An 18861-nucleotide genomic window follows, 5' to 3' on the forward strand; every position below is an offset into this window, starting at 1 on the left:
ATCTTCATGCCAAGAGTTGCCATGGTCGTCCTCATCTTCATCATGGCCGGTGAATTGAGTGTCTTCATAGTGGCTGCGTCCGTCCTGGCTTTGGGTGGCGTCGCAATCAATAGATTGTGCGTGGCCATCGACGTGGAAGGCCGGACCACGACCCTCGAAGATGACGTTCTACATGAACACCGCGAACTCAGGGTCGTTGGCCGTGGGCGTCGGTATTGGCATTTTGTCGAGCAATCTGCGGGCGTCGGCCATGCTCGCCGAAGGGAACGACGGGGCTGCTTTCTTTGCATCCCGTCGGACGACTGGCCAACGTCGTTGTACCCCGGCGTGACGTTGAGGTCGATGACGCCCCCGGGTGTGGCCGGAGCTACCACGCTGCAGTCGGCGAGGTGGAGAACCGTGTCTGCCCATGGCCGTGTAGCGGCGGTGCACGATACGTTTCGGGCGTGACAGACGAGCTCGGGGAACCGTACTATGGAGGACGAGCGCCCGACGAGCCTGTGCTGGCCGCGACCATGGCAGCGACCGAGAGGATGGCCTGCGGGGGTCGGTACAACCCTAACATGAGGGGGGCATGCGTCTTGGTAACGATGGCGTCCTTGTCGTTGACGTCCGCCTAGTGCTGCGTGGCCCGCAGCGACCTTCTTCTCCCTGTCCTTTGGCTGCATGTTCCTCCTCTTGTTTGATTCGGCGTCGAGCTTGGCGACCTCCGTCGGCGTGAGTTCCGACCGCGGCTTCTTGGTGCCCTTCTCCGTTCAGCCGCAAACGTTGCCCAAACTTGGGCCGGAAACAGGTCGAAAGTGAACAAAAAAGGACAACGGTCTGTTTGATTCCGTGCGTTGGGCAGCTTGTTGTGTTTTTTTACCCTCAAACGAATGCGGCCGGAACATTTAGGATCGCGCGTTGGAGTTGGCGTCAAGACGGAGACGGTCACGTGTGGTCTAGGAAGAGACGTCCCTGTGGCCTTGGTCGTCGGCCAGCAGTGGTGGCCAGAGCCCACCGGTGGCTCCCCTGCCCTGTTCCTGGACAGGTGCGTACGCTCCCCTCCCTGCACTGTGGCCTTGGTTGTCGGCCACCTCACCTGTGGTCTGCACAGCAGAGTGATGGCCGGAGCCCACCGGTAGCTCCCCTGCTCTGTTCCTCGACAGACAGGGGCCTCCGATCACTGTGCTCCCCAATCTCATCCGAAACAGAGGCCTCCAATCCGCTCCAGTGCCGTCCAATCTCACTTTCTTTAGTAAAGGACCTCGCTTTCCCCTTGGCGTCCCTCCAACCCTGGCTACTGTGCTCACTCTCTCTCCCCTCTCTCCGCCGTGACGAGATCCGCCGACGCCCGCTTCCTCCAACATTGCCTCAGGCGCCGTACAAGGTGAGGAGGACCCCCTTCCTCTTCCTCCAAGCCAGTGTCTCCTCAGATCTGAATATGGGGGACGATTCTGGTTTTCTAGGATCACAAGCTCCGAATTGTCTAGTACTAGTGCAAAATTTCTGATAGTGATTTGTTTCCTGTCTAGGGGATCCGATTGGTTTAGTACAAGGAACTGAGTTTTTTAAGCTATGGTAGTAGGAGGCTCTGATTTTTCTAGCGCAAAACTTTGGTTTTGGACAGTGCAGTACACATTTAAGTACGTAGCTCTTAAGAAGGAAGCCCTCTGCTCAGACTTGTTTAGGTACTACTAGTGCAAAATCTCTGATATTGACTTGTTTAGGTACTACTAGAGAGCTTTGATTTGCCCAGCTGGAAGCTCTGAGGTTTTCAAGCTTTCATTTGCCTAGCTGGAAGCTCTCAGTTTTTCAAGCTTTGATATGCCTAGTACAACGCGTCGATTTTTTTACTACAAACCTTTGATTTTACGCAAAGTTTCAATCTCCACACACTTGATTTTAATCTCCGAAGTACAAAAACTAAGCTCAGATCCTTTTAGTACAAATCTTCCATTTGTGTAGTACAGGAAGGAAGGGATTGTTGATGTATTAATTTTTACTTTTCTGCATGTTTTCAGCAGCAGCAGCAGCTCAAGAAACTAATGACGGGAGTTCTGAATGCCTTGGCCTCCTACGTGACCAAGATGCTCGCCGACATGGCCACAGACGAGGTGGCCATGCTGATCGGAGTATCCGGTCAGATCAATGACTTGAGCGTCAAGCTCAGAGACCTCAACAACTTCCTTGAAGATGCTGATAGGAGGAACATCACGGACAAGAGCGTATGTGCCTGGGTGGAGGACCTGAAGCGTGCCATGTACCTCGCCACCGACATCCTTGACCTTTGTCATCTCAAGGCCATGGAGCAAGGTCCATCAAAGTACATGGGCTGCCTTAACCCCCTGCTCTTCTGCATGCGGAACCCCCTCCACGCCCACGACTCGGCACCCGCATCAAGTTGCTCAACCAACAGCTGGATGACATCTGCGAGAGGGGACGTGGTTTCAACTTTATCACTAGAAAGCTACGAAGACCGGAAGACGAACCACCCTCCTCATGTTGACCGCAAGACCCATCCAGTGTTGGAGCTCTCAGGTGTGATTGGGGAGAAGATCGAAGAAGACACGAGAGCGCTTGTAGAGCTGCTAATGAAGGAGGCAAGTGACAATAGTGAAGGCATCATGGTGTTTGCCATCGTTGGTGTTGGGGGAATCGGCAAGACCACCCTCAGCAAGAGGGTCTTCAATGATGAGGCCATGCAAGCCAAGTTCTCAAAAATGATATGGTCAAGTATCACACAAGAGTTCAGCGAGGTTGAGTTATTGAGGACAGCCATCAGTGCCGCTGATGGAAACCTGCCTGGGCCTGGGGGCGGGTCTCAAGATAAAGCCTTACTTGTGCCGGCTCTTGTCAGTGCTATCAAGGACAAGAAGTTCTTTCTTGTGTTGGACGACATGTGGGGTGTCAATGAGTGGAACAGGTTGTTGATGACACCCTTTAGTCACGGAGCCTCCGGTAGCCGGGTCTTGGCCACCAGAAGGTATGAAGTTGTTGCACGGGGAATAAGAGCCATGGAGCCGTACCATCATGTTGACAAATTAGGACCCGAGGATGCTTGGTTATTGCTCAGGAAGCAGGTGAGTACATACCTATTACTACCAGTAACGTATATTCTATCTTAAGTAAAAAATAGTCTATGCATTAATAAACACAGCCGTATTATGATGTACTTCAGTGCTTGCTTGATGAACATCAGTAGTACTCATAATATATAGTAAACAAGGAAAATGCATACACCAAACTGCTTGTACGTCCTCCACAGTAAACTCGATACATTGTCATTTGCATGTGTAGAGTACATGCTGTTGGTGTGGCCAATGTGTACACTTATGCCGAGAGTGACTTGCTAATTAGATCATTTTATGTGTTAAAAGAATGGCAAGGACATCAACGCATCACGAAATCCACATGGTCGTAGATCCAAAATAATTATTAACCAATGGGTTATTTTTTTGCTCGTTCTCTTGCCAACCTAATTTACGTAGCAGACAACCACCACTAGCCACTCAATAATGTTATGTGTTTCTTATTGTCCATATGGGCTTCAACTACTTGCAGATTCTTGGAATGGACAGAAGTGAACCAGCGATTGATATGCTGAAGGATATCGGATTGCAAATTATAGAAAAATGTGACGGATTACCGCTTGCTATAAAAGTAATGGGAGGACTCCTATGCCAGAAGGAGAAAGAACGGCTTGGTTGGGAAAAGGTTCTGAATGATGCTATTTGGTCAGTATCTCAAATGCCAGAGGAGCTAAATAATGCAATATATCTTAGCTATGAGGACTTGTCCCCTTGTTTAAAACAATGCTTCTTGCATTTTTCACTTAAACCTAAAAGGACAGTATTACATGATAACGAGTATGTCGGCATGTGGATTGGTGAAGGATTTGTTCATGGGGATTCAGATAGACTGGAAGAATTAGGAGTTGAGTACCATAAGGAGTTAGTACTAAGAAATCTTATAGAGCCAAATACATCATATGCTGGTCAACATGTTTGCAACATGCATGATGTTGTTCGGTCGTTTGCTCAATTTGTGTCTAGAAATGAAGCACTAACAATTAATAATGGAAAATCTGTTTGTCGTAAACTTAGTTTGCAGAGGTTTCTTTGGTTTTCTATAGAAACAGAAGAAGTGGAATCATCTGGACTTAAGTGGAGAAGTCTACAAGAGCAAAAGTCACTAAGATCCATAATATTAATCGGGAATTTCCAGATTCAGCTTGGTGCTTCATTGATTAGCTTTTCAAGTCTGCGAACTCTACATATGGAGTCTACAAATTGTGCTACATTGCTTGAATCTTTGCATCAACTGAAACACTTGAGGTACTTGGCAGTAAAAGAGTGCAATGGTATAAATAGCTTGCCACCGGACATCCACAAGATGAAATTCTTGCAACATATTTGTTTTGAGGGTTGTGAGAATCTTTTGGAATTACCTGATAGCATTGTGAAACTACAAGAACTGAGATTTCTTGACATTGATGGCACATATGTAACTGCTGTGCCTAGTGACGAAGCTATGTACCTAGGGTAGGGGCATGGACCTGTCCTAAGAACCCTACCCAAGGACATCCCTGGAAGAAGTCACCTTTCAATCGACTTGAAGGTATCCCACTCGACGGGTTTAAGACACTCGACCAAGAAGCTACCACTCGACCACAAAGCCAACCACTCGACTGCCAGGAGATCTAAAGTCACTCCGCAGGCAAACGGTCGGCTATTAAGTAGTCTTTATAGTCATTATAGCACTTGATTACCAGCGTTACCAGTAACGCCCCGCCTTAATGTACATTGAACCCTTGGTAACGTGGGCTGGCCGGGGTCCTGGCGCACTCTATATAACCCACCCCCCTCCTCCGAGACAAGGGTTCGCACCTCTGTTATTCACACGCATATAATCCAATCGACCGCCTCCGGGCACCGAGACGTAGGGCTGTTACTTCCTCCGCGAAGGGCCTGAACTCGTACACCCTGTGTGTTTACAACCTCTCCATACCTGAGATCTAGCCTCTCCATACACACCCCCCTACATCGCTGTCAGAGTTAGTACCACGACAGTTGGCGCCCACCGTGGGGCAGGAATCTTAGCGCCTAGTTGGAGAAGTTGCGATTTTTTCCGATCCCTTTGATCATGGTTTCGTGCGGAGTTTTGGTGGAGGGCCGCGAGATCCGTCTCGGCGCGCTCATGTTCATCGCCGACGACTCCGCTTGACTTCAGGAGGCACCACTCGACATCAACGCGCTCCCCGTCCGCGGTGCGACGCACTTCCGCGCATGCATTCGTGGCGTCCTCCTGCGGCAGCCGTCGACCCAGTATCAGTCGGCCCCCGTGTCGCCTCCCCGCCCTGTCTCCCACCGGCGCAAGCGCTCCGGTCGGTCGAGACTTCAGAGGTGGGTGAGGCACGCCGTGGCTCGCCAGTCGGCCACCCCACAAGTTGCGGCAATCGAGCCCGACGAATCCCTCTGCGGCCTGTTCGACTGGCTCCGCGGAGACCGCATCCGAGTGCGACAGCAGCGACCCAGCGGCTGAGGTTCTGGCGGTCGATGGAACACACAGTCCTCCCGGTTTCCCTCGCGCTGATGGACGCGCGGGTGGGGGCGACCCGTCGCATCCCCACGATGAGTATCTCCCCGAACCTCTCACATCATCGCAGCGAGGAGCTTCACCGCCGGAACATGGACGCACTCCACACTCCTATCGTTGGAGAAACCCCCGAGGCCCGGGCCTTGGAGGACGCGCGCTTGGCTAACTTGGCCGAGCGCACTCGACTGGAGAATCTCCAGCAAATACTCAACGAGAAAGCGCGTCAGCGAGCTCCCGAGTCCAGTCGATGTCAGCTCTTCCCGCCGACGCAGCTATATCGAACCCCAGTTCAGAATTTGGCCGCCGCGGCCCGTATAGCAGAATCGATTCAGCCCTCCCAGTCGGAGGCTGGCAGGGGCTTGTTGCAGATCAGAGCGTTGCTCCGGGCGGCGGGAAACCAGAATTCCGCTGTTTCTCAGTCGCGGAATAGGATCCACAGTCGATCCGTTGCAACGGATACAGTCCAGTCGGCTCACAGCCCGAGATCGCCCCCGAGGCGTGAGGGACGTGGAGACCGGCACGATCAGTACAGAAGAAATGAGCAGTATGATCACCGATTCGATCGTGATGGCCGACGTCGAGTGCCAACCCCTCCCCCGAGGAGTGGGTCGTATGCGCCTCGACAGCAAGATGACAGACGCCCTCATAGTGTTGGGCGAAGGATTCCAGTCGACCCTAGGGACCCAGGCTTTGATGCGAGGTCCATCCTCGTTCAAGGTTTGGTTGACAGGAACAGAGCTCATCGAGAAGGCCAGGACAGAGATGCGCCTGCCAGCAGCAGAGTACATGCTTCGGGGCCAGAGTGTTTCAGTCGAGCCATCCGAGCAGCAGTGATTCCTCCCAACTTCAGGCTGGCGACTGGAGTCAGCAAGTTCACCGGTGGATCTAAGCCTGACACTTGGCTCGAAGATTACCGAGTGGCTGTCCAGATTGGCGGTGGCAATGATGAAGTAGCTATGAAACATTTGCCTCTCATGTTGGAGGGCTCAGCCAGAGCGTGGCTGAATCAGTTAGCACCCAGCAGCATCTACACTTGGGAGGACCTCTCCCGAGTGTTTGTCACAACCTTTGAAGGAACATGCAAGCGACCTGTAGGTCTTATAGAATTGCGGTCTTGCGTGCAGAAACCGAATGAAACTCTGAGGGATTACATCCAGAGGTGGATCACATTGCATCACACGGTTGAGAATGTGCCAGATCACCAAGCAGTTTGTGCCTTTAAAGAAGGCGTTAAGTACAGGGAATTAAATCTGAAGTTCGGTCGAACTGGAGAGATGTCTCTGAATCGGATGATGGAGATTGCCACCAAATACGCTAATGGTGAAGACGAAGATCGACTCCGGAGTGGCAAGCACAAGGCAGTCGCCCAAGAAACCGGAGGAAACTCCAGTCGGAAACAGAAGCGGAAGGCCGAGCCGGCCGCCCCTGGGGAGGCCCTGGCCGTAACCCAGGGAAAATTCAAGGGAAAACCCAAGGGCCCCTGAAAGCCCAAGAAAGTCAAGGATCAAGATGGAAATGATGTTTTGGACCTGCCATGTCACATCCACACCAAGAAAGATGAAGAGGGTAACTTTATTTACCCAAAGCATACCACTCGACAGTGCCGGCTCCAGATCCAGCAGTTTCAGGGCAAGCAGTCCAAAGATAAGGAAAAAGAGTCAGACAGGGTTGAGGATAAGGAAGATAGTGACGATGGATACCCCCAAGTCAATTCCACCCTGATGATTTTTGCTGATATCGAAAGCAAAAGTCGACTGAAAGTCATTAACCATGAGGTGAATATGGTTGCTCCGGCAACACCCAGTTATCTGAAGTGGTCTCAGACTGCCATCACATTCGACCAGTCTGATCACCCTACGCACATTGCCACCCCTGGGAGGCAGGCTCTGGTGGTCGACCCAGTTGTCGAAGGCACTCGACTGACCAAAGTCCTGATGGATGGTGGCAGTGGCCTGAACATACTGTATGCTGAAACATTGAAAGGAATGGGCGTTCCAATGTCCAGGCTCAGTACCAGTAACATGAGCTTCCACGGAGTCATTCCTGGGAAGAAAGCCGAATCACTCGGCCAGATTGCTCTTGATGTGGTTTTCGGTGATTCAAAGAATTACCGCAAGGAAAAGTTGACATTCGAGGTTGTGGACTTCCAAAGTGCTTATCATGCCATTTTGGGCAGGTCAGCTTACGCACGCTTCATGGCTCGACCATGTTATGTGTATCTCAAATTGAAGATGCCTGGTCCCAAAGGTGTGATCACTGTTACAGGCAATCGGAAGAAGGCAGAAGAGTATTTTCAGAAAGGCTCAAAGATTGCAGACGCTCAGATGGCAGTTGTTGAGCTGCAAAAGTATCAGAAGACTGCAGATCCGAGTGAGTTGCTATGAGCTAAGAAGCCTGCTTCAGAATCAGCTTTTCAGTCGTCCGGCGAAACAAAGATGGCCCACATTCACCCGACCGACACCAATGCTGCCTCGACTCACATCTCAACGACGCTCGACTCCAAATAGGAAGAAGCGCTCGTCCAGCTCCTCTGTGAGAACTGGGACATCTTCCCAGAGAGCTGGCTGAGCACCGTCTACGAGTCGACCCAAAATTCAAGCCTGTAAAGGAACATCTTCGTTGGTCCGCCGTCCATAAGAAGCAAGCCATTGGCGAGGAGGTGGCTCGGCTCTTAGCAGCGGAGTTCATCCGAGAGATTTACCACTCCGAGTGGCTCGTCAATGTCGTCATGGTCCCCAAGAAGGACAAGTCACTTCGCATGTGCATTGATTTCAAACATATCAATCGGGCCTGCCCGAAAGATCATTTTCCTCTCCCTCGCATCGACCAAATAGTCGACTCGACCGCGGGGTGCGAGAGATTGTCTTTTCTAGACGCCTATTCTGGGTACCATCAGATCTGTCTGTATGGACCCGACGAGATCAAAACGGCTTTCATCACTCCATTCGGATGCTTCTGTTACGTCACCATGCCGTTCGGCCTCAAGAATGCCGGAGCCACGTTCATGAGGATGATTCAGAAGTGTTTACTCACTCAAATCAGTCGAAATGTGGAGGCATACATGGATGATATTGTGGTCAAGTCACGGAAAGGTTCCGACCTGCGGACTGACCTTGCTGAAACCTTTGCCAACCTCAGGAGGTATGATATCAAGCTCAATCCATCAAAGTGCACATTCGGAGTTCCAGATGGAAAGTTACTCGGTTTTCTCGTTTCCGAACGGGGGATCGATGCCAATCCTAAAAAAGTTGGCACCATACTCCGGATGAAGCGTCCTGTGCGCGTGCACGATGTCCAAAAGCTTACAGGCTGCTTGGCCGCTCTAAGTCGATTCATTTCTCGTCTCGGTGAAAAGGCGTTGCCTCTTTATCGACTGATGAAGAAGTCTGACAAGTTCGAGTGGACTCCAGAAGCTGATGCAGCATTTGCAGAGCTCAAAGCTCTGCTCTCCACCCAGCCGGTGCTTGCTGCCCCAATCAGCAAAGAGCCTCTGCTGCTTTACATTGCAGCCACAGGACAAGTTGCCAGTACAGTACTTACGGTCGAGCGGGAAGAAGAAGGAAAGGCCTTCAGAGTTCAGCGCCCAGTCTATTATGTGTCTGAAGTTTTGACCCCTTCAAAACAAAGATATCCTCATTACCAGAAGCTTGTATATGGGATTTATATGTCCACGAAGAAGGTTGCACATTACTTCTCTGACCACTCCATTACAGTCGTCAGCGACGCCCCACTGTCAGAGATTCTGCACAATAGAGATGCAACTGGTCGAGTGGCTAAGTGGGCGATTGAACTCCTTCCCTTAGATATCAAGTTTGAAGCAAAGAAGGCTATCAAGTCCCAAGCAATCGCGGATTTCGTCGCCGAGTGGATTGAACAGCAACTTCCGACTCAAGTTCACTTGGAGCACTGGACCATGTTCTTCGATGGATCTAAGATGCTGAATGGTTCCGGTGCTGGGGTAGTATTAGTCTCCCCCCGAGGAGATAAGCTCAGATACGTTCTCCAGATTAACTTCGATTCCTCCAATAACGAAGCAGAATATGAAGCACTTTTGTATGGGTTGCACATGGCCATTTCACTCGGCGTCCGTCGCCTCATGGTCTATGGCGACTCAGATTTGGTGGTTAATCAAGTGATGAAGGAGTGGGACGTCAGAAGTCCGGCAATGACTGGTTATTGCAATGCAGTGAGAAAGTTAGAAAAGAAATTTGAGGGGTTAGAGCTTCATCACATCCCCCGACTGAAAAATCAGGCGGCTGACAATTTGGCAAAGATAGGCTCCAAAAGAGAAGCCATTCCCAGCAACGTGTTCCTGGAGCACATTCACTCGCCGTCAGTCCAAGAAGATCATTTTATAGAAGAAGCCCCGCAGCCGAAAAGTGCCACAGATCTGACTGAAGTTGAAGTCCCTGCTATGGTCGACCTAATCATGGAAGTCTTGGCAATCACTCCCGACTGGACGATACCGTACATCGCGTATATCCTAAGGAAAGAACTCCCGGAAGACGAGGAAGAGGCTTGACAGATCGTCCGCCGATCCAAGGCCTTCACAGTCATAAAGGGACAGTTGTACAGAGAAAGCGCGACTGGAATCGGTCAGAAGTGCATAACACCAGAAGAGGGTCGGATAATCCTTGATGATATCCACTCGGGGACCTGTGGTCACCATGCGTCTTCTCGGACCATTGTGGCTAAAGCATACCGAGCGGGATTTTACTGGCCAAGAGCAAATGAGATGGCAAAGGAGATAGTCGACAAGTGTGGAGGGTGCCAGTTCTACTCCAACATGTCACACAAGCCTGCATCAGCCCTGAAGACCATTCCACTCGTCTGGCCCTTTGCTGTCTGGGGACTGGACATGGTTGGTCCACTGAGAACAGGCAGGAGCGGTTTCACACATGTGCTTGTGGCAGTCGACAAGTTTACCAAATGGATTGAAGCTAAGCCCATCAAGAATCTTGATGCTTGCACTGCTATCAGTTTCGTCAGAGGGCTAACATTCAGATATGGAGTCCCACATAGCATCATCACTGACAATGGGTCAAACTTTGATTCGGACAAGTTCAGAGCTTTTTGCGCCTCTCAAGGCACATGAGTCGACTACGCATCGGTCGCCCATCCCCAGTCGAATGGACAAGCTGAGAGAGCAAATGGTCTGATTCTCAAAGGACCAAAGCCTCGACTGATGCGTGATCTCAAGCACGCGACAGGTGCTTGGGTCGACGAGCTTCCGTCAGTTCTGTGGGGATTGAGGACCACCCCGAACCGGTCGACTGGAAGAACTCCATTCTTTCTGGTTTATGGAGCCGAAGCAGTTCTGCCGAGTGATCTTCTTCACAACGCACCCCAAGTCGAACTTTATACCAAAAATGAAGCAGAACAAGCCCGGCAAGACGCAGTCGACCTCCTAGAAGAAGAGAGGGAGATGGCCATGATCAGATCGACCATTTATCAGCAAGACTTGCGTCGATTCCACGCCAGGAATGTCAAGAGTCGAGCCTTCCAAGAAGGAGATTTGGTCCTCCGAGTGGATCAACAGAAACCACACAAGCTTGCTACTACTTGGGAAGGCCCCTTCATCGTCACCAGAGTCCTCCACAATGGAGCGTATCACCTCTAAAATGTTGATCGCTAGATCGACGAGCCACGAGCTTGGAATGCGGAACTGCTTCGCCCCTTTTACACTTGAATTCTCCCTCGGACGAGATGTAATAAGAAAAATTTCTGCAGTTCATTTTTATCAAAGACAAGAGTGTTCCAATAATTGCTGTCACTTTTGTTTGCATACGAAATCCCCCAGTGGGTGACTTAGCCGCGAATCCGTTTCGCCTAAGTTTGAAAAATCCTACCGAGTGGCGAGCCAGACTCCCACTCGGGGGCTTAGCTGCAGCTCAGTGCTCGCCTAAGTGTTCAAAAATCCTACCGAGTGGCGAGCAAACCTCCCACTCGGGGGCTTAGCTGCAGTCCAGTACTCGCCTAAGTTTGAAAAAATCTTACCGAGTGGCGAGCAAATCTCCCACTCGGGGGCTTAGCTGCAGTCCAGTGCTCGCCTAAGTTTGAAAAAATCCTACCGAGTGGAGAGCAAACCTCCCACTCGGGGGCTTAGCTGCAGCCAGTGCTCGCCTAAGTGTTTAAAAATCCTACCGAGTGGCGAGCAAACCTCCCACTCGGGGGCTTAGCTGCAGCCCAGTGCTCGCCTAAGTGTCCAAAAATCCTACCGAGTGGCGAGCAAACCTCCCACTCGGGGCCTTAGCTGCAATCCAGTGCTCGCCTAAGTTTAAAAAAATCCTACCGAGTGGAGAGCAAACCTCCCACTTGGGGGCTTAGCTGCAGCCCAATGCTCGCCTAAGTGTTTAAAAATCCTACCGAGTGGCGAGCAAACCTCCCACTCGGGGGCTTAGCTGCAGTCAAGTGCTCGCCTAAGTGTTCAAAAATCCTACCGAGTGGCGAGCAAACCTCCCACTCGGGGGCTTAGCTGCAGTCCAGTGCTCGCCTAAGTTTGAAAAAATCCTACCGAGTGGAGAGCAAACCTCCCACTCGGGGGCTTAGCTGCAGCCCAGTGCTCGCCTAAGTGTTCAAAAATCCTACCGAGTGGCGAGCAAACCTCCCACTCGGGGGCTTAGCTGCAGTCCAGTGCTCGCCTAAGTTTGAAAAAATCCTACCGAGTGGAGAGCAAACCTCCCACTCGGGGGCTTAGCTGCAGCCCAGTGCTCGCCTAAGTGTTTAAAAATCCTACCGAGTGTCGAGCCAGACTCCCACTCGGGGGCTTAGCTGCAGCCCAATGCTCGCCTAAGTGTTCAAAAATCCTACCGAGTGGCGAGCCAGACTCCCACTCGGGGGCTTAGCTGCAGCCCAGTGCTCGCCTAAGTGTTCAAAAATCCTACCGAGTGGCGAGCCAGACTCCCACTCGGGTGCTTAGCTGCAGCCCAGCGCTCGCCTAAGTTCAAGACACAACCCAATCCGCAAGGATGACGAGGCGCAAGTCGACTGCTACCTCCTCCTTCGGAGTTATGCCACAAATACAAGGGTATTCCGAGCGAAGATCAAGTTCCACTCGACGGATCAAACCATGAAGATATTCAACGAGAAATCAAGTTCAGATAAAGCCTAAAGGTCCCAGACCACAGATCAAAGTACTCGAGCCCTCGGCTCCGCAGAGTTTAACGGTTACAAATCCACTCGGCATTCCGAGGCAAATTTAAAGTGAAGCATAAAAGTTTTTCATTCCTCAGGTGGAGGATTGGAAGGGGCGACGAACTCGTCCAAGTCGATCCCGTCTGCAATACGAGTGGCAGCAGCGATGAAAGTCTCCATGAAGTCTTGAAGCTGTGCTTCCTGGTATTGGCAACTTGGATGGCGGCCAGCTTTTCTTCGCGCGCCTCCTTGCAATGGACGCGGACCAGGGACAGAGCGACATCAGCACCACATCTAGCAGAAGATTTCTTCCATTCCGCCACTCGACCCGGGACTTCATTCAGTCGAGCCATCAGAGACTCGAGGTCGTTCTGAAGCGTCGTCCCAGGCCAGAGTGATGTGTCGGTCCGTGACATCGCAACCTTCAGTCGAGCAAGATAGTCAACAACACTGGTAACACGAGACTCCAGTCGGAGCACGTTCATAGCAGCCTCATCCTTCACGAGAGAATTGGCGGGGTCCAAGCTTGGCTCCACTCGACTGGTTTCCTCTTCGAAGTTCTGGCAGAATTCTGCAAAAACGATTCAAGAGTAAGACAGTGGCCCTACACAGGCTTGGTAACTGCAAGACAGTCGGGGCAGAGTAATTACCTTCGAGCATGACGAACAGCTTCTTGGCGAGTCCACCGAGATAAGCCTCCAGATCGTTCCTCTTCCCCGCCAGCTCACCCGCCTTGTCGTGCAGAGCCACGTTGTCATTCTTCAGTCGGCTGACCTCTTGATTGGCTATACCTCGAGAGCAGCTTTCAGTCTGGAGTTCTCCTGCTCAAGAGTTACGACCGAAGCCAGTTTCTCTTCAGCAAGCCTCGTTTTGTTCAAGACCTCCTTCTGTGTTTCTGCAATATCTTGATCCTTCTTCTTCAGAGCTTCTTCCAGTTTATCTGCGGCACGTCGAGTGAAATCAACATCAAGAATGGACAAGAAAGAAAAGTCACTCGTCAAGAATGGAGAACCTCACCAGCCATACCTTTTGCTTCTTCTTGCGCCTTCTTCAAATTCTCTTGAGCAAGCTTCAAGTTAAGGTTGAGCTGGATCTGCTGATTCTCCAACTCAGTATAGCGAGCTACAAGTTCACAAGATTTCTGCAAAAAGAAAAAATCAGTGGACAGACGTCCAAGATAAGTTGCTTCCGAGTAACTAAGAGACAATGATGGCGTTTCTAAGACTACAGCCGAATCAAAAACATTCGACAGTAGTCTCGGGGACTACACCCAGTGGGTGCACTCAGCGTGCCCCCACTGTAAAAAAAAGTCGACTGCCCGCAGTCAACCGGATACAGTTCCATTCGACATGGCCTGACCAGACCGAGTGAAGAAATACAGCTACAGCAACACAATATACAGACTACAGTCGACTGCCAGCAATCCACCATAGTCTCGGGGACTATACCCAGTGGGTGCACTTAGCGTGCCCCCACTCGTCCAAGAATTGGCAGACACACCCGGTGGGTGTACAGATATAAAGATCTTCGGAAAAGAGATTCTTCAAACAGCATATTGTAACAGACCAAGTGTTGAGTCGACTGACCTGGACGTTACTCTGAAGAGCCGAACTCGCGTCATAAGCCGCTTGGCTGGCCTCCCGAGCCACTTTCACTTGTTCCATCATGATCCCCGCCTGGCGTATAGCCTCTTTTGCGGCAGCTGCTTGGTCCTCAGGGACGGGGTACGCGGCAAAAAGCAAAGGCGGATCCGCAGTCGACGTCGAGGGCCGCACACTCGTCAGAGGAATGGCGAAAGTCACAGAAGCCCGAGTGGTTTCACCATCGTCTCGAGCTACGGCCTCAGGCACCGGAGTGGATTGTGGGGTCTTGCTAGCTGACGCTCCCCTGGTCCTTCTCACTCTCAGCGGCGCGTCGTCGTCGTCATCCGGGAGGTTGATAACATGGGAAGGAGCTACAAGAAAAAATTCAATCGACCAGAGTTGCAATAAGTGTCCAGTCGACTCAAGGCAGAACATCAGTAATCGTACCAGGGTTGGAGGTAACAGCATCCTCCATCTCTTGCTCGTCGTCCTTGGCGGAGACCTCAGAAGTAGCAGCACTGCAAACCTCGAAAGTCAGTCAGTTGGCTCAATGAATCGACCAAGGATTTGTCCACGGTCGACAAAGGAAAACAAGTTTTATTATTACCCAGAAATGGTGGGCACAGCCATCTTCATCTTGGGCAGAGCCTTGGGCGGCTTGGACAGCGTCGCGCGTGGGTGCTTGGGAGCCTTTCCAGTCGGCGTAGGAGAAGAGGTCCGAGGGCGTTTCGACGACTGCCCAACAGGAGCGGTCGCCTTACCACGTTCCCGCGCTGGATCGTGGGTGAGCTTGGATCTCCTCTCCAGGCGGGGGGGGGGGGGGGGGGGGGTTCAACCTCCTCCTCCTCTTCGCTGGAGTCGACGTCGTCGTCTCCCTCTCCTTCGCCATCGGACTCCCACTCGCCTTGATCGTCTCCACTCTCACCTCCGCTCGCCTCCCCTTCCTCAGTTGGCTCCTGTGCCCCGTTGGGTGTCGAGTACATCTCAGTAGTTGCCTGGAAAACAACAGACAAGACAAAAGTCAGTCGACCAATTCAAAGAAGACCAATGAAGAAAACAAGATCTCAGTCGGGAGCATAAAGTCAGACCTGGTCCACTTCGTATGTGTTGTCGAGTGGAGAAACCCTCCTGGCGCCTCGGGGGTTGTCTTTGTTTCCTGTGATGCTCGTCAGCCACCCCTCCAACATCTCATCAGTGACCTCCTTCGGGTGGATCCAAGTGGTGTCTTCGAGGCCCGAGTACAGCCACATCGGGTGGTCGCGAGCCTGGAGCGGTTGGATGCGCCTCCGAAGGAAGACCTCCAGCAAGTCCATGCCAGTCACGCCATCGCGGACAAGCTGAACCACTCGACCAACCAGCACTTTGACTTGGGCCTTTTCTTCTGGCGTCACTTTTAGAGAAGCAGGTTTTTGAGCTCGGTCGAGAGAGAAAGGGGGAAGCCCAGTCGACTGTCCTGGGGTCGCCTGGTCTTTGCAGTAAAACCAGGTCGCCTGCCAACCACGGACCGACTCTGGGAAAATGATAGATGGAAAACAACTCTTTCCCCTCGTCTGGATCGCCAGGCCCCCGCACAGCTGGATCACCTGCGTCCTTTCGTCACTCGACTTGGCCTTCTTGACCGATTGGGAGAGGCAAGTAAAGATGTGCTTAAAGAGTCCCTAATGGGGGCGGCAACCCAGGAAACCCTCACACAAGGAAATGAAATCAGCAAGATACACGATAGAGTTGGGAGTGAAGTGGTGGAGCTGCGCTCCGAGGAAGTTCAGAAAACTCCGGAAAAAAGGATGAGGAGGCAGAGAAAACCCTCGATCGATATGGGTGGCGAGAAGGACACACTCACCATCACGGGGTTGGGGCTCGACTTCTCCCCCTGGGAGGCGCGCAGCTTCGTAAGGAATGACTCCCCCCTCAACTATATCGTCGAGATCTTCCTGCCGAATCACCGACGGCATCCAGTCGCCCTGGATCCAGCCTCTGGGCAGAGCAGTCCTTGAGGAAGATCCGTCCCGAGCAGACTTCTTCCCTTTCCCCTGCACCGCCGCCTTCTTCGCGCGCTCCAGAGCAGACGTCTTGCCCTTCACCATCGTCGCCGGCGAATCTCGAACGGGTCTGCGGCGCTAGGGTGAGAGCGGAGGTGGCGGAGGACTTTGCGAAGGGGGAAAGAAGAGAAAGGAGAGAGCACTGTTTGGAAACCCGAGCCGGCGGCTTATAAGAGGCCGCTCCCGAGTGGCTGACTGGTAGGCCCAGGCTATCCCGTCAAATCCCGCAGCAGACGCGCGTGCAATACGTGGCGAAAAAGGTGGCGCGGAAATCGAGGAGCTTTCGCCTTATCACATCCGATTACTTCGGCCGCGCCCGTCCTGCTCGCTTCCCGATGTTCAAATCCTGCGAAATCCGCGGGCTGCGAAACAACTCATCAAACAGAAGATCCCTCTCGCGCCGGCACTCGGTATTTCACAAGCAAGGAAATTCACTCGACGAGAGACTAAGAATGGATCAAGCTGACCGAAAGAAGTTGACAACGTCATCCATGACGATTGATCCAGTGCAAGACATTCCTATGACGCTAGGAACCAGTCGGAAGGACCCCCAACTCCTTCCCCACTCGAACCTCGATCCATTCGGGGGCTAATGACGAAGCTATGTACCTAGGGTAGGGGCATGGACCTGTTCTAAGAACCCTACCCAAGGACATCCCTGGAAGAAGTCACCTTTCAATCGACTTGAAGGTATCCCACTCGACGGCTTTAAGACACTCGACCAAGAAGCTACCACTCGACCATAAAGCCAACCACTCGACTGCCAGGAGATCTAAAGTCACTACGCAGGCAAACGGTCGGCTATTAAGTAGTCTTTATGGTCATTATAGCACTTTATTACCAGCGTTACCAGTAACGCCCCGCCTTAATGTACATTGAACCCTTGGTAACGTGGGCTGGCCGGGGTCCTGGCGCACTCTATATAAGCCACCCCCCTCCTCCGAGACAAGGGTTCGCACCTCTGTTATTCACACGCATATAATCCAATCGACCGCCTCCGGGCACCGAGACGTAGGGCTGTTACTTCCTCCGCGAAGGGCCTGAACTCGTACACCCTGTGTGTTTACAACCTCTCCATAGCTGAGATCTAGCCTCTCCATACACACCCCTCTACATCACTGTCAGAGTTAGAACCACGACACCTAGGGGTTTCCGTGCTCTAAAAAATTTGAGGACAATATTTGGGTTCCCGTCTCAAATGGATGGTGATTGGTGCAGTTTGGAAGAGCTTGGTCCTCTTTCTCATCTTAGGTGCATTAGATTAGTGGGTCTAGAGAATGTATCTGCTAATTCATTCGCCAGGAAGACCAGGCTTAGTGAAAAGGTGTATCTCTCCATGCTGCGCTTACACTGCAGCAGTGGATTTGGCGATGATGGACAGAAGAAAGGAAATGTCACCGGAAAAGATCAAAGAGTAATTGAGGAGGTATTTGATGGTCTATGTCCTCCACCTTGCGTACAGGATATTCGTATCAGAGGATATTATGGGTGCCAGCTCCCAAGATGGATGAGGGACATATCAACGACACTCCTCAAGTCCTTGAAGATAGTAGTGCTGGAAGACCTGGCTTGCTGCACTCAACTCCCTGATGGACTGTGCCATCTCCCTTGTTTGGAGTACCTAGAGGTATGCCAGGCTGTAGCAATTAAGCGTGTGGGTCCTGAATTTGTGCAGCCCAGTAGTCACCATCATCATCCTTCACCCCGGGTTGTGGTTGCATTTTCTAGACTGCAAGAGATGACCTTGAGTGGAATGGTGGAATGGGAGGAGTGGGAGTGGGAGAAGGAAGTGCAAGCTATGCAGGCCTTGGAGGAACTTAAAATCACAAGTTGCAAATTGAGGTGCATCCCTCCCGGCCTTGCCTCCAATGCGAGGGCTTTGAAGAAGTTAACCATATGGAGGGTCCAGGGTCTCCAGGCTCTAGAGAACTTGGCTTCTGTAGTCCAGCTCGATCTATTGGGCTTACCCGACCTGACCAATATCTCCAATTTCCCCAAGTTACAAAAGCTTGAGATCGATCGCTGCCAGAACCTTGAGTCTCTGCAGGGGATGGATCAACTCCGAAGACTCGTGTTGACAGTTTACTATGACAGACCACTCCCTTCATACCTGCAAGATGTAAAGCCAAGTCATTTGTTGTTGGACTGCGGCCCAGAGGCACTCGCTTCCATGGCTTTGGGGAAATCTGGCCCCGAGTGGGACAAGTTCAGCCATATTCAGCATGTCGAGGGGTATGCAGATGATATTGCTGAACATATTGAAAAGAAATGGCACCTATTTTACACATGCGAGCCGTACAGCATGGTGACAAACATCGATCCACACCACAGGTAATATATATTGGTAACTCATTGCTATTCCATTATGTGTAGCTAATCTGTTTTCTCCATCTACTATCGTTGATTCAATTCCATCTTAGTAGTTCAAATATATGCTAGAGCCTGAATATGCATTTGCCACTGTTTTCGGTTTGCTTGACAGGAGTGGTCAAAGTCTGAAGCAGAATGTGAAGATGAGGAGCATGTAG

The 18861-nt window shown here is 51.6% G+C and overlaps 1 protein-coding gene and 1 pseudogene across 2 annotated transcripts; one reads left to right on the plus strand and one right to left on the minus strand.

Moving 5' to 3' along the window:
* Window positions 1–1247: 1247 nt before the first annotated feature.
* On the plus strand, window positions 1248–18861 carry LOC147974263 (putative disease resistance protein RGA1; annotated as a pseudogene). The gene is made up of 5 exons (XR_015601931.1): window positions 1248–1369; window positions 2004–3062; window positions 3544–4514; window positions 17480–18664; window positions 18816–18861. The product of XR_015601931.1 is annotated as a putative disease resistance protein RGA1 (transcript).
* LOC147974264 (uncharacterized) lies at window positions 12728–16246 on the minus strand. The gene is made up of 3 exons (XM_087519377.1): window positions 16135–16246; window positions 13362–13532; window positions 12728–13282 (listed from the first exon to the last, which is right to left on the minus strand). The coding sequence occupies exons 1-3, from the start codon at window positions 16244–16246 to the stop codon at window positions 12738–12740; spliced, it is 828 nt and encodes a 275-aa protein (XP_087375503.1). The 3' UTR covers window positions 12728–12737.

Source organism: Triticum urartu, chromosome 4A, assembly GCF_056163025.1.
Source record: "Triticum urartu cultivar PI428250 chromosome 4A, HENAU_Tu73, whole genome shotgun sequence".
Taxonomy (NCBI): Eukaryota; Viridiplantae; Streptophyta; class Magnoliopsida; order Poales; family Poaceae; genus Triticum; species Triticum urartu.